Below are 23948 nucleotides of genomic sequence, written 5' to 3'. Positions count from 1 at the left end.
GGTGCGAATGAAATGCAGTTCAACTAGCCGTATATATAGAAATTAAAAAAAAAATTAATGCAATAAACGGGAATTCCGCGCGGACGTCCGTGAGAGTCAACGCAATGGCGGACGTCAGCACGCCCGTCGCGACGGAATTCCGCTTAACGCCGCGGAACTGCTGTATCCTCAGCGGAATTCCATATCCGTGCATACCATGCACAATGGCGGACGTCTGCCGCAAGATTTCGGCACGCCGGGACGGGCGCCATTGCTGATGCTCTAACACCATAACAAAAATATAATTGAAGTCGAAAAAGGATCTTGGGCATCAATTTGATTTTCGTATTGTCCTTTTTTCTTAAAAACATTCACCATTTACCTCATAGCCGTGGTGACTCGATCAATATTTTTTTTGTCGAACCTACGTGAGAAGGTACGAAGCGGGATCTCATCTCAATAGCAAAACAAGCGCAACTAGGCCTCCCATAGGGCTTACCGAAGCCGGAGATGCCCAAAAATAAACGAATGAAAAAGGTGGCATGGCATCTGATAATTTACAAACACAGAGGTGAAACTGCTATATAAAAGCAGAATAAAATGCTACAAAAGAATCGACAGTCCTAGGTTGTTTCTTTTCTTTTCTTTTCTTCTCGACGGATTCCTAAGAACAAAACTATATAGAGGGATTCGATCTGCCCATGAATCACCTCAACAGGAGGGGAGCATCAATCTCTCAATTCTCCGGGGCCTCGTCTCTGGCCTAACCTCAGTCAGCTGCCACGAATGTCTTCTCCTCGTAATATTTCTTCTCACTCGCTTCTTTCTTGGCATTCCGTTCCTGCGGAAAGCAAACAAAGGCGCCGTTAGTCATCTGAGAAGCAATGCGGAGCCAATATCCAACAGACTACATAAATAGTCATGTGTATCACAAACTTACGAAGTATCGATTTTGACCATTTAGTACCCAAAATACGAGAAACCATACAAACCTATCTTAAAGTTTCACATATACTCCCTATGTCCCAAGTTAATTGAGACGTTTCTTTTCAGCACGAGATTTAACAAAAGTGATGTTTAGTGAGTTAAGTGGACAGAGAATAAAGTAGATAAGTGAAAGAGAGGATAGATAAGATATAGTTAAAAAGAGTTGATTTTTGCCAAAAGCGAATGACATTTAGCTTTGAACGCCTTGTAAATGAATACAAATCGATTAATTTTGGGACGAAGGGAGTATTAGATTTGCATAGTTTCTCGTAGTCTGGGGATCAATTAATCAAAGTCGAAACTCCAGATAAAACAAGTAAATCTCCTTTTATGTCCTGTTCATATTTTCCCATCAGCTTCATTTACATTAAAGTCGAGAACTTTCTATAAAAATCAATGTCGAAAAGACTACAACTAAGGTCAAAATACGTTAGATGAGGAGAATACCAAATAAATCTCGTGGTTGGCAATAATCCTCTCTGTTATTGAAGTGGTAGTGATGTCTTTCGGGCTCTCCAGCGTCTGGAAAATCCCCATAGATTTTGGAACCGAGTACGGATCCGGTTTCCCCTGCATAATGCAATTACCGTTTTTAGCATTGTGCTTTCATCATATCCTATACACGAGTAAGAAACTATTGAACTTACGTTCAAGAAAGGGTTCTTCTCAGCTACTGTCCCGTGAACGACCAAAGATATGTTGAATGTGGTTATCTATAAAACACCAAACATTAGAAAATATAACAAGATAAATATATACATCCAAAACCAAAACCAAGCCCAAGCAAGTCTAAAATTATAGAGGAGATATGATTGGAGTTCAAAAGCAAGGAATCATTTGAGCTGCAAATTCTGGATTGAAGTAATTTGTTTTAACAGTAAATAATAAAAATCATTAATATGCTGAAACACCTTACCACTAGGGCTGGGGAAAAATATCGAAAAAATGATATATCGCCCGTATCGTATTGAAAAATATCAAAAAATTATCGAATTTTCGATATATCGTAATTTTAGATACGATACCGTATCGTAAGTTTTCGATACGATAACGATATGAATTTCCTTATATCGCGATATATCGTTTTATATCGAATATCGAAACATATTGAAATTCAATACATATTAAAATTTAAAATTATAAATATATATAAATCCATTTAATTGTACTTGGTTGTGTTGTATTTTGATTATGGAGATAAGAACACTATTAATTTTATTGTGTTGAAGTTTTATTAATTTTTGTGTGAATTTTAAGTTTTGAAATTATAATTTTCGATATACTGGTATTCGATACGATATCGATATTTTGATATATCGTACCGAAATTCGATATATCTATATCGAAATATCGAATTTCGGTACGATATATCGAATTTCGGTACGATATATCGAAATATCGATACGATAACGATATTGATATTATCCATATCGAAAGTTCGATATATCGAAACTTTCGATAACGATATGAAATTCTTTCATATCGATATTTTCGATACGATATACAATACAACGTTTTCGATACGATATCTCGTATCGACCCACCCCTACTCACCACATCTTTCGTGACTTCCCAAGGAGCACCAATGATGACCTCATCAACATAACGGCATGCCAACACACTAAGGCTACGTTCGTGGAGATTCATCAGAGGGTAACGACTGCCACGAAGTTCACTGCAGAAAGGAAACCATGAGAATTAATATCGGTGAGGAATTTGACAGATTGAGGAGTACTGGCCAGATTTCATCACTTTAATCAGAGTAAAGTTACAAAATTGAAAACAGAGCAAACGATCCATACCTCACAGTCTGGTCGGGATAAACACCAACAAGAAGGAAATCACCAAGTGCCCTGGCACTCTTTAGAATCTGTAAACAAAAAAGCAAAAGCAAAAGCAAAAACTGAGTCTAATGGGGAAGAGTATGGGAGTATTTTCTATTTTTTAACATTGTAACTTCACTTAACTTATCAAAACTTGGCTCTTCCTTACTAAAAGTAAATTAGTTATCTTATTCAGAATACAAGATCCAAAGAAGCTAAGTCTAGTTGAAAGAGCATTCCGAGAACTGAAGCTTCAGAAATTTTAGAATACCTCCACATGTCCAGCATGGAAAAGATCAAAAGCACCATCGATGTACACAACGCGAGAATTTGGTCCAGGGACCTGCAATTTATCCGGAAACAGAATTTTACCAGCAAATCCTTCGGCCAAAAGAGGGGAAAATCTAGAATGCCTAACTGAAGAATACCCACAACATAACCACTCTGTTATCAGCATTGCTACTAAGTAAATCGCTGTGATTATCTGACCACAATAGAACAATAAAAAAAACTTCAGTTCTTTTTTAATTTTGTTACCAGTTGCTCTATTTATAAAGAATCTCATCTTAAAACTTAATACATTAAGAAAATGAGATCTTAAAGAAGCATATCAAATTTCTTTCATTGTTATGCTTTTTTAGAAACAATGGTAAGACATTGCAAGACTAGCAAGTTCACTGCTTAAAGGTAAGTTCAAATTATGGTCATAAGGTTTATAAGAAACAGAGACCAAGAAAACATTATTACCAAAAGAATAACTTAGAGAAGTTCTATAATTTGGAGGCTTAAATATTTTATTAGAGATAAAAGGCCTATACTTTGTGGTTCCTCGAGTTACTTACTAAGTGCTTACACACAAAAATCTGGAATTTCAGTTGCCAAAACATTTATATATGGTCTCTATATTCTAGTTACTGTTCCTTGATCTTCTCCATCTAGGTCACCTCATTAGTGTGGATAACAGACTCACACTATGTTAAGGATCTACGGCTCACATTTTCAGCAGGACAATAAAGTAAAAGATATGCAAAGATACCTTGTCATTTGAAAATTGCACAATTCTTCTCGAAGTTGGTAGGAAACTCGAGACCTGGGCACCCTTTACTTGGACTTTGTTATTCGTGTTTCTGTTTACACTTTCACTTTCATCTGTTTTGGGTAACTCTGAGCAAGGTTTTTTGGCATTAGCTTCCTTCACCCATGAAAGTATCCTTCCTGCATACAGATTGATGCAAGAATTACAATGTGATACGGTAATCACATCATACAGTGGTGCTTAAGGTTGCTCCTTATCCTTTGGGGAGGCTTATGATAGAAAAACTCAAAATACTGACCTTTTGGGGAATATTATCTTATAGTTTTATTACAATCCACGAGATAAGAAATTTCAATAAGTTGATTAAATTAAAAAATAAGTAGTTGTAGCATAAACATGAAGTTGATTGATCATAAACTCGTATAGATATCAGGTTGATCATAGTTCGATGAGCAAAACATTAAAAAAATGGACACCTAGAAATTAGAATCATTGTAGGCCTCATCCAACAAGATCAAGTCAGCATTTTTTTTACCACAAACTAAAAACATAGAATACGAGGAATACAGTACCTACAATATCCGTACTGGAGACACCTTCTGTGCGTTTGATCTGCTTGTAGCGACCAGCTTTTTTAGCTAGAGCATAAGCATCAGTTCCATCAGGAAGAAGACAAGGATCGTCACCATGTATTATATAGTCAATTTTATGCTCCTTGAAAATTCGGTGCATGAATTCTTCTGTAATTTCATAGGGAGCATTAGGAATGACTTCGTCCACCCACTTTAGTCCACTAACAAGGGCCAGCCTGAGATTTTTAAAAATCCAGCATTTAATCATTTCAAAGTTCTATAGATGTTTTGCTAGCACAGGCAACAACAAATGCTAGCAGAATATAAAAATGCTATAAGTATTAACAATATTAATCTTAGTGCATCGAATACAAACCTTTCTTCCATGGACAAAACTGGAGGACCTTTATTGGCTATGATCTCTTCATCACTGACAACTCCAACAACTAATTCATCGCCAAGTGCCTTAGCTTGTCTCAGTGCGTTGGCATGACCATAGTGCATCAGATCGAAACATCCATCCATATACACACGGACACGTTTCTTTGCAGATTTTTTCTTGTGGAAAACCCTCAAGTCAGGGAAAAGATGAGGCATGGGTGGAACACCAATCATACCAAAGTAGCTCGTTGAGAAACTGAGTAGCGCACAAGTGATCATAATACCACCAAAGAGATGAGGGTAGAAACAGACCCCATCTCTAATCCAACTGCTGCTCTCGAATTCCATCTGCCTTCTCTTGCTTTGGTCCTTTGTAATCAATACAAGAGGAGACACAAACCTTTAAGGGAATCACACCAAATGTGAGAACAAGTACAAATTGCAAGAAATCCAATCCTTTTGAACCATATCTGAGTTTTGAGTTAGATCACTAAGTTCAATCACTTCAATTTTACAGGATTTGCTCTCACAATAACCATACCCCAAATCATACACTCAAATCAAAATACAACAAAAGGTAGACATGGAGTGAGGAAGGAAAAGTAGATCAACAACAAAATTGAGAAGGAAAACATGGAATCAAAAACATTTCTAAGCATCAGTTTTTATCAGAGCAATTAACAATTTTGAAGAATATGCCATGAATTTTCGAGAACAAGATCTGCATAAAACATGAGCACCATACCGCAATCTTCACAAAGACACTTCATTCAAATCAAAGCAACAAATCTATTCTTCAACCACATCCAATGTTTCCCCTCAATAAACCCCTATTTAACAATAATGTCATCTCACGCAACGTAAACAGAATCGAGACTCAAATAAAACCGAATTGTAACGAACCAGAGAAAAGCAGGTAGAAGAGGCTGGTGGGAACTTCGAGAAATTACAGGAAAAAGTGTGGAGGTAAATACGCGTATTAAATACGATTACACACACAAAAAAAACGAAATCATGAGTATAAAATGAATTTCCATGATGTAAAAATTGCACAAAAAGTTGGGAATCAAAACAAAAGGGGTGTCGTGTCAGTGGAGATTCTTCACCTTTTATCTTGGTTGGTGCCTCCCGCGTCACCAATTTTTCTCGATTTACAAATGAGAATCTCGCAATTTCTCTGTAAGAAAAAATGGTAAAAAAAAAAGAAGATTGGATCTTTGTTTCGAGAATGAAAACAAAGGGGGAAATGAATTGGGGGAATCTGAGAATAAGGACCGATTTTATGGGAAGAGAAAAGGGTTAAATATTTTGAAATTTGGATGGTGACCACATGAATTTGAAATTCGGTCGTCGGCAATATATGAATAATCACTTCTCTTAAGCTCTAAGAGAAGACAGGTGCGAATGCTGCGATCTGTTTGATGCGGACGCTTATTACATTCATATTCATAAATTGTGACATTATACTATTCACTAATTAAAATCTGGCTGTGACCCCACCTAGTTGGAGTATAAATTTGTCACTCTTTATAGGAATACTATATTTTCTTACACCTATTATGAGTATTCTCCTATGAGTCTCGCTTGTATAAAAATTTTAATGAAATTTGAGTAGTACAACTCAGTGGAATGTGATTATTAATTACATTTATAGTAAAAATAATCTGAATTCTTAATCACGGGCAAAGAGAGTAATAATGTGAGTATAATTCTATAATTGTTTTATGGGATACTAATATATAAAATTATATGTTAGCCGAAACAAAATATTTCCTTCAAACTATAAGTTGGTCGCAAAAATCATAAACTTAGACTTTATAGTAAATTTTCTACGAAATCGTTTTTTCCCAAGTCATGGAAAATTCACTACAAGGACAAGTTCATGATTTTGTCTGACCAAATTTTAAGTTCATATGAAATACTCCACCAAACTAGGTCAAAATGTGTGATTCAATAGATCAAATTACTTTACTAAATCTCATATTACATTAAATGTGTGTAATCTATTTTACTATGTGTTTTACTATGAGATTCAGATCCAAGTGATCATATTTCATTCATCTAATCAATGTTACTCGTTAAATAATATTTTCAGTGTAGCAAATATTTCAAATGAGAAATTTAGTAAAGTTAAATAGCCTCTAAAATCATAAAGTTTGGTCCAATTTGTTATTTTCCATGACAAGATTTTCCATGAACTTGTCAGAAAATCCTGAACTGGTCCCTTGTGGTGAATATTTGGAAAAAACTGATTTTGTGAAAACTTTACTACAAAGCTTAAGTTTCATTGTTTTTTCCAATCAACTTTAAAGTTCACGAGAAATAACAAATTTCGACAAAAGTTTGTGATTTTAGGATCCAATACTCCGTTTTTTTTTCAAGATGAAAAATTTCGATGGTTTGCATGTCTTAATATATTGAAGTAGTACATATATGTGTAGAATTAAAGATCACAGTAACTAAGTGTATTAAAATGTTTTGATTTATAAAATTAAAGACGTGGCTTATGTGTATTTTCTGTTAGCATCAGGCTTAATTTTTTCAAACTAGAGGCCAATTGAGAAAAATATTATGATTATGATATAATCAAGTAGAATATTTTTTTAAAGTTATCGGAATGATAAGAAATTGATCAAATTTTAATGTTTTTTATATATAATTTACCTTTATTTGGATATATCATTCGTATAAAAACGATTATGATGATTTAAGAACTAGCAAAATTATTTCTTTTCTTTCTTTGGTGCATCTGACTCAGCTGTTGATATTTTAGCGCATTTGATACATATAAAATTAAATCAGATTGATACCTAAAAAAAATCATCCTTAGAGCATCCATAATGGGGCGCCCGAAGGCGCACCCGATGCATGTCATCGTCCTTGGACGCGCCATCAGGCACCATTGTGGGTGCCTGGACGATGCGACGCCCTAAGCCCACGCCCTATGCTTCGTCCGCGGTAGAAGCGCGCCCGATGGCACGCGTTTTGATTTTTTTTAATGCTAAATTCGAAAAATTTGTTTAAATACCCCTACCCCACCTTAATTTGTAACATTTCATTTCACGATTCCACTCTCGAAACTCACATTTACTACGAAATGGATTCAAGTCTCAACAGTCCGATGTTTGGGGGTGATGCGCGTTGGCCGGGTACAGAACCCGACGAATATCGGTCGTTCGACGCCAACGCGCAGTACGATCCCGAATTCAGTACGGATTCGTACGGTTTGTCTGACATGGAGCCGTCTCCAACCCGACCCGTCGCCCCCTCCCGCCACGCCGCCGCCGCCACCGCCACCCCATCCGCCGCTGCCGTCCCCGCCGTAAAGAAGCGGATTCGGCACCGGTCGTACAAGGTGCCACCTTCGGAAACGAATGAAGAGTACGCCTTGGGAGGACGAACTACCAACCGGATAAAACCCTCATCTTGGCGAGGTGTTGGGTGGATATTTCGGAGGACCCGGTATTCGCGAACAACCAAAAGCAGCTTGCATACCGGGAGCGCATCGCCGAGCGCTACAATGAGGCGAAGCCGTCGAGCGCGTACAAGCGTCATAGGGAGCAGCTCCGCAAGCACTGGGACCAGGTGAAGAAGCAAGTCAACTTGTTCGCGGCGGAGTACGAGAAGTGCTCGAGGGAGCAGGGTAGCGGCTAGAGCTTGAGCGATGTGCGCGATAGAGCGTTGTTGTCTACCAGTCCATGTACAGTGACTTCAAGCATTTCAACATCTGGGCGCTCTTGAGGGACAATCAGAAATTCCAAGGCGGGATTCTGCACACCGGTGCGACAAAGAGGACGAAAGCGGAACTCGTCCGGTGGACCTCAACCGGACGTACGCGGAGGATGAGAGTTCCGGCACACCGATGTCCTCTCGGCGTCCCATAGACGTCAAGGCTGCGAAGAACAAGGGGAAGGTGACGGCGACGACGACATCATCCTCGACCGATCCCGATCCCGATCCCGACCCCGATCCCGACGGCCGCCACGTATGTGGAGTTGGCAACAACCTCGATGGCGCGGACTTGTTGCAGATGCACATGGCCCTCGAGAAGTGTACGGACCCGCCAAAGCCGAATACCTCTGGGGGTTGATCGATGAGCTGCGCCGGAAGTTGGGAATTTCGTAGATTTTAGCCAACTTGAATCGTGTAACTTTTGTTTAATCAATGCAGTCTTCGTTGGTTTTTATTTAATCGTTGCGTTTTTTAATTAGTTTGCATTATATATTTTGAAAATATTTAAATTAATTAACTAAATAATAGTAAAACATATAGGACGCCCCACTGCAATTAGAAGGATAGAAGGATAAAAAAGATGACATGTAGGTGCATAGGGCGCGCGCCCCATTGCTAATGCTCTTACAACTTACAAGGAGTAGTATTTAATGTACTTACAGAAATATTAGTGAAAATTAAAATATTTGGCACGTTGAATATTTGTTTATTTTAATGCTATATGCGTGTCTCATGCCGTAAGTATGGTGTAGTGGATTATGTCATTGATTGTTTTGACTAATTTAGGTTCAAACTTCTAAAGCATGCATAAATCATAATGATCGATTAGGTTGATAACTAATCGATACTTTTTTCTTTATTACTAGTATATGATTTTGTATTGTTGTTAGGTTGAGAGAGAGTTTTTCCTATATAAAATATGGATAGATGGATCATTTAGTTTTTAATAAGAAATTGATTTTGAGAAGATGTGACTTTTCATTATAATATGAATTGTTTGGGTGATTCCGTCCCGTGATCGAATTTCGCAACTTCTACATTAAGAAAGGAAAATTCTTTTAGGGGTAGTTTTCATTTTAAACACGGCATTTTATCTTCTAAATATTGAATGTGTTATTATTTTAAAAATATTTGAATATTTCTAGCATTTCAATAATTACTATACCATTATAAAAGCATGTTTATTATGTAGCCTCGTTTATGACCATTCGGTTATTAGAGCACTAACTAAATTATAGGGTTGGACCGAACAAGGCTACAATCCCTTCCATAACAGATTTTCTATCCGACTTCAAATTAATGTTAAAATTCATGCTAAACAAAAACACACATATGAGGCTTTCAACTCAATTATAGAGTACTTTTCTAATAAATATTTGACTTCCAACTCTATTACTTTTCCAATTTTAGAATATGGATGAGCAATTCCATGACATTCATGTCAAATTCCCCTTCAAATTTTATTTTCTATGCGGAAATAAGAATTTTAAACTTGTGATAGAACCATTTTTCGCACAGCTCTACTCCATGAAAACATCGTTGACCAATAATCACTCCAATTTTTGGTCAATTTGACATTTTAAAATTACTAGTGCTATTATTTAAGATCTCCCAACAATAACTTTCAAACACTTTATTTTACATATAAGCTAGCAAAGGAAACTCTAGATTAATGTTGACTACACTAGTGATATTTAGGACAAGTGATCCCCGCACCTACCCAATCAATGTGCACCTTTTTTGCTATAAATGTATTTTGCTACCAACAAACTTTAATATTTGTAAATTTGGAATCACATTCATCATCACGAATTCAATACTTAGGGCATATTAGTGAAATTATAATCCCATCACGAAGTTTGGGTTTATTCTCAATTATCTCATGGTGATTTTCTATTATAAAATTATATCTAATATGTCAGCCAAAATATCATACATGAACATCACCATCATTGCATTAAGCAATATTGTCTATTTTTACAAAGAAAACGGTATTGTTTAGCTTAGAAATATGAAGAATATATTATATAAAAGTGATTGAAAATTTTCACCATGGGATAATCCAGAATGAATCCAAATTTGATGATTTGTTTGGTTTATTGTTTTCTTGGCAATTTGCCCAAACATTTTTTTGACAGCTCGTAACAATTATGTAGCCCAGCCTAATATCTTAGTATTTGGTAGCCCATAACAGCCATGTATAGCCCATCCGGGAAAAAAAAATCCACCTTAGGACTCGTTCAGTTTGCTTGTTTAGGAATGAGTAGAATTATTTCTTGTGAGATTAAATTGGGTATGACCCACGTCCTTTTTAATTAATTCTAGTGTTCATGTTGTAAGGTTTGGACTCGTTTTTGGCAAAAGATTTCCTTCTGTGGTAATAAATGACACTGCCATTTTGTAGACTTTGATTAAATTGCCACTTAAAATTTTTAAATGCCCCAAAATCTGCGCCCAGTAGAAATAGATGAAGGAGTATATTAGTAAGTTTAGCTTCATTTCTGGTGTGTCTTTCAAGAACATAATTAAAAACCACCTTTCATCCAAGAATTCAAAAACATCATTTATAAGAGGAATAGTGCGGGCCGGTTGACAATACTCGGGCCTTCCAGAAATGAGTCTAGTAAACCAAACAGCTGTATTGCCCATAATTAATGTCATTTATGGTACTAGTGTACTACACTACTATATGCACCATCCAAAGCAGTGATGTAAACCAAAGAAAGAGAAATAAGAATTGATACTATGCTACTATTGATACATTATTTCAACTTCAAAAATACAAACACAGAGTAGTAATTCCAAAATCAAATGAATATGCTATGTTCTCTACCCGCTAAAAGTGGGTCAATTTAATTTTGTAACAGTGGAGTATTTAAGTAGAAATAGAAAGTAATCATACTAGTGGGGAAGTGATCCAAAAATAAAAGTGATGGTCTTTTTAATTTTGATTGAGTTGGAAACCACACATTATAGTAGTAGTTTTTTGTCAAAATAATTTAACGACTGAAATTTAGTACGTTAATGTAATTAGATTTTCCCTTAACTAGTATTGTTTCCAAAATATCATTATACGACTAATTACTCATCACCAAAAACATTTTAGTTATTTATGGGAAATTTAATATCTACTAATGTCGGCAGAGTAAAAGGAATGCTCGAAAAAGTCGAATAAAAATATTATATAGCACGACTTTTTCTCAACTACATACTCCTCATTAATTTGTTTTGCTTTATAACTGACACATTTTTTTTATGGATTATTTTGAATTGTGATACTATTTTAATTATAATATGAACATATGATAATAATTAGCACTAACCATACAACAATGTGAAACCAACTATAGGTGAAAAAGGAAAGCACAAAATCATTATGTAAATTGCATGATTTGAGCTATCTAATTCTAAGTATGGAATCTCAAATTTAGTGAAATTTACACAATTTAAAGACATAGCCGTTACAAAATGTTAATATCTTTCACTTTCACTATAAAATGTAGCATAAGAAACCAAAATCCAATATTAGATCTTCTTGATAAGCAAATACTACTCCATTACAAAGTAAGAGAGGGACGTAATTCAACATCAGAAAAGGATGAATTCTAGCCGGTGCGCAGCGTGCAAGCATTTGAGGAGAAGATGCCCGTCGGATTGCATTTTCGCGCCATATTTTCCGTCAAACAATCCGCGGCGCTTTGCCTATGTTCACAAGATTTTTGGCGCTAGCAATGTTGGGAAGATACTTCAGGTAATGGCTAATTAATACACATTTTCATATATTTGTAGTGAATGGAAGCATTGATTTTTTTCAAAAAAAAATGAGTAGGATCTTCCGGTGAGCTATCGCGGGGAAGCAGCGAACACGTTGTGCTATGAGGCCTATTGCAGGATCAAGGATCCCGTTTACGGATGTGCCGGGATCGTCGATCAGTTGAATGAACAGTTGAAGGTCGCCGAGTACCAATTAGCTACCATTAAGGCCGCTATTACCACTGCTCTTCAACCTTCCTATTTGCTCGACCAATCTCTTCCTATGTTATAAATTATCACTCATTATTTTCTTATTCATGGATCATTTTTCATTAATTTTATGTCTTTTATTAATAGAATAATAAGTTATACGAGCACTATATTCGATTATGACCAGACCTATGCTCGGTTCTAATCGAGAACCAGCTTCCAAGCACAACAAAATTCGAAATTAAAATGTACCCGAGTTATGGTTTAGAACCGGCTTCCAAGCACAACAAAATTCGAAATTAAAATGTACCCGAGTTATGGTTATTGAGTACGGGATAATCAACCGGTTATTCGGTTATCACTAGCAAATGTATTTTGCCGCCAAATAGCTAAATCTTTTTAAAATTGAAATCAGAGTCATAATCAATCATGAACTCCAGTATTCCCAAATTTTCAATTCATGGTCTTTCAACAACTATTCTGAACTAATATAATTAGGCAAACGCTTGAGTGGTATTTTGAAAATCAAGTATTTTCTCAATCCATTAAAGTAGACCACTTTGATTTGATACACGTTACTACTCCATAATACTAGTAATTGAAGATAGTGTGTTGGGTTGAAATAAACATTATGCGAGTAAAGTAAAGAAACATTCCAAAATGTAAGAAACTCTTTTAGTAGAGTAAAAAGATGAAATATGATACACTTTTAATAGACAAATAAAGTATACAATTCAGTAATATGAAAATATTTAACCATTCATTATATTTTATTTTAAAAAATAATTTAACGTCGTTTCGGAAGGTGAAGGGTCCTCCCTCCCTCCCCCGGATTTTCAATTATGGGATGATTTTATGTTAAAGTTCTCAAAATGATTTTTTCTCCCACTAATTTGAAGGATAATAACATCTATATTTATTAACATTATTATAAAATAATTACGAGTGTTATATCTTTGTTATTATATTTAATTTGTTTATGTCCAATACGCAAAATTGCATAGTTGTCGCTCTCTTGACTCTTATACTAACATATCTTTGTGAATGATGCACTTAAATCATGAACACTTTAACGTATCATTTTGTTTCGGCACAAGTTTAATAAATGTGTATTTAGTAAATTGAAGGTAATATACTTTTGATATGTGAATGGTATCAAAGCTGTGGAAATATTTAATCATGCATTCTTTTTTGTCATTAACGAATTAAGTTTGTTACATTGTTTTAGATTTTCCTTAACTAATTTTATGTCCAAAAATTCATTATACGATCAATTACAACAACGAATTAAGTTTGTTACATTGTTTTGGATTTTCCTTAACTAATTTTATGTCCAAAAATATCATTATACGATCAATTACAACAACGAATTAAGTTTGTTACATTGTTTTAGATTTTCCTTAACTAATTTTATGTCCAACAATATCATTATACAATTAATTACCCATCGCCAAAAATATCTTAGTACTTTATTAGTAATTTAAAATCTACACATGTCGGCATAGCAATACTTATTTTGCTTTGATTATAATTGACATCTGTTTTCCTTTTCTTTATTAGGTAATTTTGAATCGTGATATTGTAATCTCAATATGATTATAAGTAGCATACATATACTAATTTCTCGAACATTTCCTAAGTAATAGCGTAATTAATTTTCGCGAGGCTGCCGCGCGGCGCGTGCGACTCTCGCTCTGCCACTCGTCTCTCTCTCTCTCTCCCGCTCTCTCTCTCTCTCTCTCTGCTCTCGCTCAGCTCTCCTCTCTCTCCGCTCTCCTGCTCTCTCTCTGCGTCCTCATCTCTCTCTCTCTCTCTCTCTCTCTCTCTCTCTCTCTCTCTCTCTCTCTCTCTCTCTCTCTCTCTCTCTCTCTCTCTCTCTCTCTCTCTCTCTCTCTCTCTCTCTCTCTCTCTCTCTCTCTCTCTCTCTCTCTCTCTCTCTCTCTCTCTCTCTCTCTCTCTCTCTCTCTCTCTCTCTCTCATCCTTTTTTTTGGGGGGAATGCACTAGCAAGCACTATGAGTCTATGACAGTTTGCCCTTTTTTTTTCCACACACACAAAAACACACACAAGACGGCGTCAACTTTTCAACAAAGTCGTCGTCGTCGTCAGTCCATTATTCCGTCTCTCTGCTAAATCAGCAAGAAAAAGATGAAGAAAAAGCCACCGATGCGGATCCCATCGCCGCCCTCGTCACCTCCACCCCCATCGCCATTATTCTCGCCCCACGACGACGTCGTTTCGGAGCCTCCGATGCCCCCCTCCCTCCCCACCGATCTGCTCATCAACATCTTCTTGAGGCTCCCTGTGAAATCCCTGGGTAAGTTCAAATCCGTTTCCAAGGAATGGCTTCAATTAATCACCGACCCCCACTTCATCTCCGCGCACAGGGAGCTCTCTCTTTCCAACCCAAACATAGTCTTAGTGAAAAAGACGCACCAGCTCAATAAATGCACTAGGGTTGATGTTTCTTCCCTGAGCTTCGATGGGGTTTCCAAGAATCTCGATTTCTCACTGTATTTACACGATTATGAGAACAATATTGAGATGTTGCCTTCTAAATGGGATCTGATTTGCTTTGTGAGTGATAGTGGGTTCTACGCTTGTAACCCTAGCACCCAGGTGATGGGGAAATTGCCCGAGGCTAGCTGTTGCACGTCGGGTGAGGTGAATGCGGGGATGGGGTATGTTAAGGAGAGGGGTGAGTATGTTTTGGTGCATTTGTTTGATAGGAGCTTGGACTTACATGTGGATTATGACATTGGGTGTGAGGTGCTGAGGCTGAGGGACGGGGAGGATTGCGCTTGGGAGGTGGTGGATGCGAATTGTCCGTTTGTGGTGCGTGGTTGGGGGGTTTTGGTGGAGAATGTGTTCTATTGGATGATTTGGGATGAGTACAATCAGCCGGGGGATGAGGCTATCGTGTCGTTTGATTTGGAGAAGGAGGAGTTTGGGACTGTGTCTCCTCCCGAGGGCTGTTTTGATCCGAATGGGGCATGGTCGCTGGTGGAGCTAGGAGGGAGGTTGTGCTTGGTGGATAGTGTGACACGGCCGATGACTATGGACATATGGGTGTTGGAAGATGTTGAGAATCACAAGTGGGTTCGGGAGTATAGTATTCAGATGAATGGGTATACTAGTGACATGCTGAACTTCATCGTTCCGTTGGATTACCAAGATGGGAAGATTGTGATGGATGCGAAGCAAGAGAGTCTTGACTACTACGACGTGAAGAAGAAGCACATCAAAAGGATGGACCATCTGATTGCTGGGGAGTGGAATTGGCTTCGGCTTTACACTGAGAGCTTCTTTTCCTTGAAAAATTTAATAGATATTGATGCTTGATGCCAAATTTTAGTGGGACGGGCACTTCATCTGATGCCTATAATCAGGGTTGTTTTCTTGTTTCCTGATATTGTCTGGTTCCAAATTCAATCCTAATTGTTAGGGATTGTTTTTCGGGTTCTTAAGGGAAACCAGACTATAATAGTTTTCAAATGCTTATTTCTCATATTTTCATTTGGACAATTATTCTTGTGGTAGCCAAGTTGTTCTGCTTTAAGAGTGATTAGTTGGTGTATGATTTATGAAAGACATTGTATTTGACTTGAATTGTTATAATTATTCCTTTTTCATATGATCGCCAGATATTTTGTTTTGTGTATTATGTAAACGTGCACCTTGTGATGATGCTAAAATGAATCAATCTTTGGCATGTTTGTATGGAAATGCATTTTGATTCAGCTATATATGACCGTCTGCCTTATGAGGTACCTTACTCATTTACTTTAATCTTCTGACTTGTCTTCACTCGAACACTATATCTCATCTTCAAGGTCAATCATGGAATGGTAGTTTTACTCATTTCCAATCAACACGTCTACTCGGGCAGACTGATCAGGCCTTTGACTTGCCAGCTCCATGGGATTATTTCATCTTGCTTGTGGTTTTCCATTTCGTTTATTCTCTATTAATCAGCATTTACCTTGTGATCTTCATATTGCGTGTACATTGCTGTAAATGTTTTGGCATCAGGTTTCAAATTCTCCTTTTCTGTTAATCTGTTCTCTTTGTTTCTCGTTACTAGCTTAGGGGGTATTCTTTTGTGTGAAACGCTCTATGAAATCGAAGAAACATGTAACTTTCATGTTCCTGATTATAACAGAGCATGTTCTTCTAGAAACAGGGTGTACATGCTCATGGATTTATTGATGAATATTTTGTCTCTCTTGACACTCTTTCCATTCTTATTGTAATTTTCTTCGCTCAATGAATAAAAAGGGTATGTTTATGATGGTGAATTCTAATGGAGTGCTCCCTTTCACTCATTAGAGATCTGCTCTTGCTCAGTTCGCGATCGTTTTGCAGAATATAGGAGCACTCCAGTCTCAGGTTATTGCTGAATCTGTTTGTGTGAATCCCACATCTGTATGCATAATGCTCGCTTTGCTGCTTACAAATTTTATGCTTATTCAACTCATCACTGAAAGAATAAACAAGCACTTGTGTATACATATGTGCAGCAGGTGGTTATCGCTTGTATACTAATTCTGGTATTGTATCATATTATGGAGCACTCGGGTGGCAACCCGGTTGGGAAGCGTTTAGAATCAGTGCAATAGTTGTAGATCATGTAGTTCTTTTGCACCCATTTTATTCTTTCTATCCCAGTATTGTCCAGTGACTGCGAGAACCATGAATTTGTAGACGAATCATTGGAGCAGGAACCGGAAGCACTAGTGCAAGCCAGCGCGTTGAAGTTTCTGTAGGAGGCCGTGAAAGGGGCTTGTGTCCAGTCAGTTTTGACGAGACCCCCTCTTGTCGCCCAATCTTCCGCATCCCACAGGCTCGAGAAGATCCACATCGGCTGGTTTTTGGGGTAAGATATCCCTTTCGATTCATGGTTCTTGAAATGTCTGATGGGAGTTCCATCTACTGAGAATCTGCACATTCGAACACCACTTGAGTTTCAGTGTTTAATTGAGGACCCGAAACCTTAAAATAAGAAGGATCTTGAAGAAATTACATGATGCCGAGAGGGTTCCACAAGATCGAGTAGGTGTGAAAGTCTTTTGTCGGGTCGAACCAGAGGTAGAACTGCTGTTCTCTATCACCTTTCCCTTGTGCGAATACGTTTGTATGCAGGATGTAAGGTTCCCCGGTGAGGTTCCCCAGAAACTCGAAGTCAATTTCATCATGGTTCGACCCCAAGGAAGATAACTGAAAGAGAAGCAGCAAGATGAGGACTAAGTAAGCAGATGATCCATATGGTTCAGTTGAGAAAGGGCGTATACTTACATAGTAGGTCGTGACAGTGCCTGCGGAGTTACCAGCAACGAGCTTGATCTGCATGTCGATCTTCCCAAACAGGTACTGGTTCTTGGATCTAAATCCAGAGCCAGAAGCCTTATCCAAGGAGAGGGTAAGAAGCTTCCCACCATCGAGTATTTTTGCCCGGCCCTCGCCCCACGTGATGTCGAAATCTTGGTTGAAATTGCCGCCAGCGAGAGCAGCCCCAGCAAAGGCTGATAGCAATAGCAGAATCTGATGCAACATCTCCTTCATCTGAGGTGAGAACTACTTAATCTTGCTTTGAATTGTATCAGAGAAGTTGGTGGTGAGCATGAGAGTAAAAAAAGGGGTTTAAATAGGGTTTTTTTGGAAGTGAAATAATGCATAACTTGGTGGGAAAGGGATGCATGCGTGTGGAAATGGAATAGGAGAAGAGACAGCTAAGGTAACGACGTGAGAGTAATCGATTCTTCATGCATGAAACCCAATTTTTTTTGCATTTTTATCAAAGGGTGGGAGTTTGGTGAATTCTATCAAGAAATAGACTTTAGTTTTAGCTTTCAAGGAAGATGGGGTGGGTGAGTGGGTGAGTGGGTGTTTGGGGGTTATTCTCACCGCTGTCTGCTGATGACTGATTTATTTTTTTCTGGACTTGGAAAATATAGGTTTTAAGCAGCTGGACATCATTGGCTTCTTGCAAGTTGAGACAATAACAAGTAAGCAGCCACATCATAGAACACGAGACGGACTTGACACGACGATGAAGGTGCGTGTGAACTCTTATCGGTTATGGGTTCGAGTCTTCTCGGGTACGTATGAAGTTTAATCTTTGCAGATACTATCATTTTTGTAAGATTTACCATTTCTTGATACTTGCAAACACCTTTTTTGGGAAGTATTTTTGATTTATTGACATTGATTAGTGCTGTTTTTGCAACTTATTAGTGGTGGGATTAACTTAGATGTGATCAAGTGAGACTATCTATTTTTACTTATTTGTTTTAACTTTTAATTGTGTGGTTTGGCAGGCATAATAAAATGGCATTATCTTCTTCTTATCAAATAATTAAGTTTCCCACTTAACACCAATTTGTGTCACTCTCAACTCTTTGGTCAACTACTGTCTTTCATTAAGTGTTGCTTTATTATAAGTAATTCATTTTAATGGCGTGACACATTGTGTTATATTTTCTCTCTTTTGCTTGCCAAATTATTTGGGTAAATCTTCAATTTTGTCCAATCGTTTTAGCGTTTTGACGAAAATGTCTCAATTATAGTGTTTTCGGACCAAACATCTCCTTCAAGTTCAAGGGATAACATGGTCCGAATTTTTTTGTCAGTATAATTTTTTTGTCAGTATAAGGTTTGAGATATTTTCATAAAAATTTGTAGTATTAAATATTTTGTGATGATTATCCAAGAGTGATCAATTATTTAGTGTTCCCAACTTACTCTACATGAAAATGAGGATTTCAATCCTTGTTAGATTAGGAGAAAGATTGATGCGACAAATAATTAACCATCCACGTCAGTTTATGGGATGAAGTTTCATGAACTAATTAACTAATCCCACCTCATGAATTTTATGATCTTTAATAACGACTTTTTATTGGTGCTTAAGGTGTGTTGATTAGAAGATGAATTGACGCCCGTGTTTGGATTGATTATTAAACAAGATTAAGTTTTATAAATGTTGTTTAGTTTGGCCATGAGAAATATGAATTTCTAACTATGAAATAGTTAAGCAATACATTAGTTATATACATTATTTATTTACAACTTATACTACTACACTATATTACTAATAATGTGGAGCCTACTCTCCACTAACACTACTTACATTACTTTTTATCTGTCTCTTTTACTTTGTCAATCATACATTGAACTTCATGACGAACCAAATGTTCATATTTTTCAGGGATGAAGTGAGTATCAAATTCACCCCCGCGTAATAATAGAGACTTTTACCATTTTAGTCCATCCCATAAAAATAGTCTATTATTTTTGGTAACTTCTTTCTCTCTAATAAGTCCATCCCATAAAAGAAGACTTTTTCTTTCCATCTCTCTTATTTTAACAATTGTGCATTAAAACTCGTGTAGTACTAAAAATATATTTTTATGGAACTGATAGTGTAATAGTGTATATAACTGGATCAAGTGTATATTTTCCCTTTCCTATATAGCACTCTAGAATCTCTTACAAATTTGCTCAAATCTTCATCGTTTGCAATATTTAATCTTCATTTGCGATGGGGTACTATTCAAATTATGTCCGTATTCAATAATTATCAACCATGCGGACGTTACAAAGCATAATTCATGCCAGTGAACTAAATCCAATAGTCCAATACTATATAAATATTACATTTTCTCATTTAAAAAAAATAAATATATAGTCATTTCTCGTTTTCAAAACAAATTATAAAAGACATAATGCATTCTTCATGTTTAGACATTTAGTTACACCTATTATTTTATGCAGTGAATTTGTTGTTTCATGTTTAGACACATAAGTCGGCCACCTACAACAGACATCATATAATGAAATGAACTAATTATTATTAATATTATGAAACATATTTTTTTAATACAAGCAAATAACTCATCTAAAGTTCCCATTTGTAGACTATAATGTTGATGTTACGAGTCGACTATAATTCAAATGCATATTGGGCCTTTACCCCTAGGATTCCCACTATATATTTTACATGTCTATAAAAAGTTCTTGTTTTGTCATTTCAATCATCTATAAAAAAAAGTTCTCTTTTCATTTATAATAATCATCTCACAAATTAATGAGACTCATTCTCGACCATAATATTTCAACCATATTTTTATAAACCTCGTGCTATACTCATTGAGTATTTTTGATGAACAAGAGGAGTATAGTCCTATTTATAAAATAGACACTTTCACCATTGGTCTGGCTAAAATTGAGTTTTACGAAGTGATAATTTATTCCCAGCTCCCATTTTATTCGTTATAGCCTCTTATTTAAAAATAATATTCCATCCTTTGCATCGTTGAAGTTTTTTTTGGACATAAAATTAAGAAACGAGGGTTTAGTAGTATTTTGTAAGTTAAATGAAGAAAGAATAAATTAGATAAATGATGAGAGAATAAAATAAATAATTTAAGAAAGGGCAAAGTATGAAGGACGATAAAGTAAGATAGATCAATTATGTTAATTTTTTGCTGTAAAAGAAAATGACTCAACTATAATGGAAAATTAATAAAGAAATACGACTCAACTACATAGAATCAATATAGTATATAATATATTTACTATTATTAAATAAAAGGCTATACTGAATAATATGGAAGCTATGAATAGAACCACTCCTACCCTTGTTAGTTGTCAAGGGCTTGTGCTAACAACCTAATTATACCATTAAGCTTCACTTGTGGTTTTTAAAAGTTCTAGTCATTTGTCCAATTATCAATGGCCATCAATATTTGATAGTATTAACTAAGGATCATTGAATCTTCCCAAATTGATAAAGATGGGAGTGTGTGGGACAACCCTTTAAAGTGTCTTACATAATTAGTGTATGAATTTGGTTTCAAACCTATATTCCATTTCCTAATTAATAAAATCCCCTGTATCCTAATAGCGTATAACTATATAGGTTATTGTCATCCAATTAATCGAAGTGACATTAATTTCACGACGAATATACATCGAATCTTATAATTATTCTAAATATATTAACGGTTTCATGTGATAGGTTTGGAGGTGTCCAATGTTGTAATGACATGTTGGCAAATAATCTGGCAAAGTAGCATTCATACTCATATATCAACTTAAAGTAGGAGCATCTGGTTCTTATCTACTGTCTATCATCATCATCAACTCATATACATTTCAATTAGTTGAACTTGTAATTCTTTATCATCATCAACAACTCATATATATTTCAACTAGTGAACTTGTAATTCTTTATCATCATCAACAACTCATATATATTTCAACTAGTTGAACTAGTAAGAATCAATTCATTAATTCTATTTGACAATTTTCGACATGACCTAAAACGCTACACAAACATGCACAAAAGTAATAAGCTATTGTCAATTTTTATTGGGTTTGTGTCCTTATCGAGTCGACTTACTGAGAACATGACAATCTAAAGTTGGCTTTTGGTTGGGTTCGGACTACCAATATTATTTTGATTGTGTAAATAAGATTCAGGTTGAAAATTTTCTTAAAATTCGTGTAAAGTCTTATTGTTTTATGTCGTTAGAAAACTGACCGAAGGTTAAGAGTGAAAAAGTTACATTGAAATGTTTTTTTTCCTAATGGAATAAGAGACAAACTCCTTGATGCGCACAACCTCACCCTCCCTTGCCTTCTTCATACTTTCCCCTTCTTTTGGTTGGGTCAAATCTGGCTTCGGGTCGAGTTTGACCTGTGCACACCGTGAGGGTGCGCGTACCATAGTGTCCCTAATGGAATAATTATATTTCCTTTTGCATGAAACTCAGTGTTACCCAATTTTCTTATTGATATCCGTTTTTGCTATAGTTAATTTAGTTTGAAAAAAATCATGAAAATGGAGGAAAAGGTGAAGAGATTTCACTAACAATCCATCCATGCCAGAAACATGTAGCAGCTAGCATACATTTTGAGATGAAGCATTGGAAGACAAAATCCTACTAACAAAGGAAGAAAAACGAAGGCAAAAATCAAGAAGAAAAAAAAGAGAGTTGCAGTCTCTTGCTTAGTCATGTGATCCAGTGACGATCATCACATCACATTGCACCTCCTGAAAAGGGGAAAATAAAAACAAAAAATGCATAAATATATAACCAAAATAGGAATAGAAACGTTACATGAATTAATTTTCATAACTATAGATAAATGTGGATATGTATATAGCTTACCATAATCTTTAGGTGTCTGGCATTTATAGCACTCCATCCTGCTAGCATAATTATGCATGCCACATCCAATTCTGTTTCACATCCATTACATACACATCATCAGCAATGCTACCTCATTGGCTCGATAGAATTACATACTCTCTCCGTCCACAAAAATTAGTGCAGCACGTGTTTTAATGTGTATTGTAAAAATTAAGAAAGAATCCCACATTAAAAATAAAGTTAGTAATAATTAAAAATATATTAGAGTGAAGAAAGAGAAAAATTAGAAAGTGTAAATAAGACGAGTGTGAGTCTGAGGCCAAAGAGTTAATAAAAAAGTAAATAAGTTGTTATATTGACCTGGAGCAGATCCAGTCGCCGGTTTTCCAGCCGGGAGCCATGATTCCAGTGGAATAACCGCAATAGTCTTTGGAGGCGCAGCATCGGTAGCAGCTGGTGCGGCTAGCGTAGTTGTGTGCACCGCAGTTCATGGCGGCGCAATACCAGTCACCGGCCAAAACTTCGCTCTTGTGCAATGTGGTTGCGTAGGCAGCCGCCTCGGCTGCTCCGGCGTATTTAGGGCACCCGCAGCGCTGGCACGAGTCCCGCTTCGAGAAATTCAGGTGCTGGCACGCTCCGCACATCCAGTCTCCTTGCTTGCTCATCTTGATCGACTCTCTCTGGTGTTGTTGGTTTCTCTCAATTGAGAAAATGAGAGATGGATTTCGGTGGTTTTGGAGAATGAGTTGGTGTGGGGGATTTTATACTAGTGGAACGGACTCTTTTGTGGGTCCCATTCTCCATGGCCCTAGGGGCTAGAGAGTAGAGATTGTCACCCGACTCCATCCAAATTCGTTATTGCTTAACATGATGTATATTTAGCATTACATGTTTTTTTTTATTATAAATATTTTTGGCTTTGGAGCTCGGCATGAAGCTAACCACTTCTAGCTAGCCACATCTGAGTCTTTGCTGAACTAGCCAATTATGGCTTCTGGCTTCCACGGAAATTAGCCACATCTGATGTCGTGTTTACCAAAATGTCGAGGTTCTGCTTGCAGCGGTTTCAATGCTCATGAAAAACGAGGCATTTGTCTCACTACAAAAGAAAAATCGCTCATTAGTGACGGAAATTAGTGACACCGCTGAAATTTCAAGAATTAGTGACGGATATATGACTGAAAACGTCAGCCACTAATTGGTGACAGAAGAGTCCGTCACTAAACCAAACTTACCGTGGCAGCCGCCTTTGACATCCGTCATTGTAATATTAGTGACGGAAGGATCCGTCACTAGTTTATTTTATTGACAAGATTTT

General features: G+C 36.6%; 4 protein-coding genes across 9 annotated transcripts; 1 reads left to right on the top strand and 3 right to left on the bottom strand.

Annotated features, from left to right (window-relative positions):
* Window positions 1-439: 439 nt before the first annotated feature.
* Window positions 440-6198, bottom strand: LOC121799941 (ethanolamine-phosphate cytidylyltransferase-like). 6 transcript variants are annotated; one of them, XM_042199465.1, is made up of 10 exons: window positions 5885-6198; window positions 4774-5147; window positions 4398-4633; window positions 3826-4004; window positions 3061-3132; window positions 2769-2836; window positions 2521-2641; window positions 1614-1679; window positions 1414-1536; window positions 440-820 (listed from the first exon to the last, which is right to left on the bottom strand). In XM_042199465.1, the coding sequence occupies exons 2-10, from the start codon at window positions 5124-5126 to the stop codon at window positions 749-751; spliced, it is 1290 nt and encodes a 429-aa protein (XP_042055399.1). In that variant the 5' UTR covers window positions 5127-5147; window positions 5885-6198; the 3' UTR covers window positions 440-748. The 6 variants fall into 6 exon arrangements, with proteins under 6 accessions (XP_042055399.1, XP_042055396.1, XP_042055401.1 ...); XM_042199462.1 differs by having other exon boundaries at window positions 4774-5178; window positions 5885-6197; XM_042199467.1 differs by lacking the exon at window positions 5885-6198 and adding an exon at window positions 5682-5836.
* Window positions 6199-14456: 8258 nt separating this feature from the next.
* LOC121801474 (F-box protein At4g19940-like) lies at window positions 14457-16105 on the top strand. Its single transcript, XM_042200973.1, has one exon. The coding sequence runs from the start codon at window positions 14622-14624 to the stop codon at window positions 15813-15815; it is 1194 nt and encodes a 397-aa protein (XP_042056907.1). The 5' UTR covers window positions 14457-14621; the 3' UTR covers window positions 15816-16105.
* An 815-nt stretch (window positions 16106-16920) lies between these two features.
* Window positions 16921-18311, bottom strand: LOC121800272 (probable xyloglucan endotransglucosylase/hydrolase protein 23). The gene is made up of 3 exons (XM_042199843.1): window positions 17769-18311; window positions 17497-17690; window positions 16921-17413 (listed from the first exon to the last, which is right to left on the bottom strand). The coding sequence occupies exons 1-3, from the start codon at window positions 18033-18035 to the stop codon at window positions 17032-17034; spliced, it is 843 nt and encodes a 280-aa protein (XP_042055777.1). The 5' UTR covers window positions 18036-18311; the 3' UTR covers window positions 16921-17031.
* A 4007-nt stretch (window positions 18312-22318) lies between these two features.
* Window positions 22319-23355, bottom strand: LOC121800274 (zinc finger Ran-binding domain-containing protein 2-like). The gene is made up of 3 exons (XM_042199844.1): window positions 22991-23355; window positions 22649-22719; window positions 22319-22530 (listed from the first exon to the last, which is right to left on the bottom strand). The coding sequence occupies exons 1-3, from the start codon at window positions 23293-23295 to the stop codon at window positions 22517-22519; spliced, it is 390 nt and encodes a 129-aa protein (XP_042055778.1). The 5' UTR covers window positions 23296-23355; the 3' UTR covers window positions 22319-22516.
* Between the last annotated feature and the right edge of the window lie 593 nt (window positions 23356-23948).

This window comes from Salvia splendens, chromosome 4 (assembly GCF_004379255.2).
Source record: "Salvia splendens isolate huo1 chromosome 4, SspV2, whole genome shotgun sequence".
NCBI lineage: Eukaryota > Viridiplantae > Streptophyta > Magnoliopsida > Lamiales > Lamiaceae > Salvia > Salvia splendens.
This window is presented reverse-complemented; position numbering and strand designations above follow the sequence as displayed.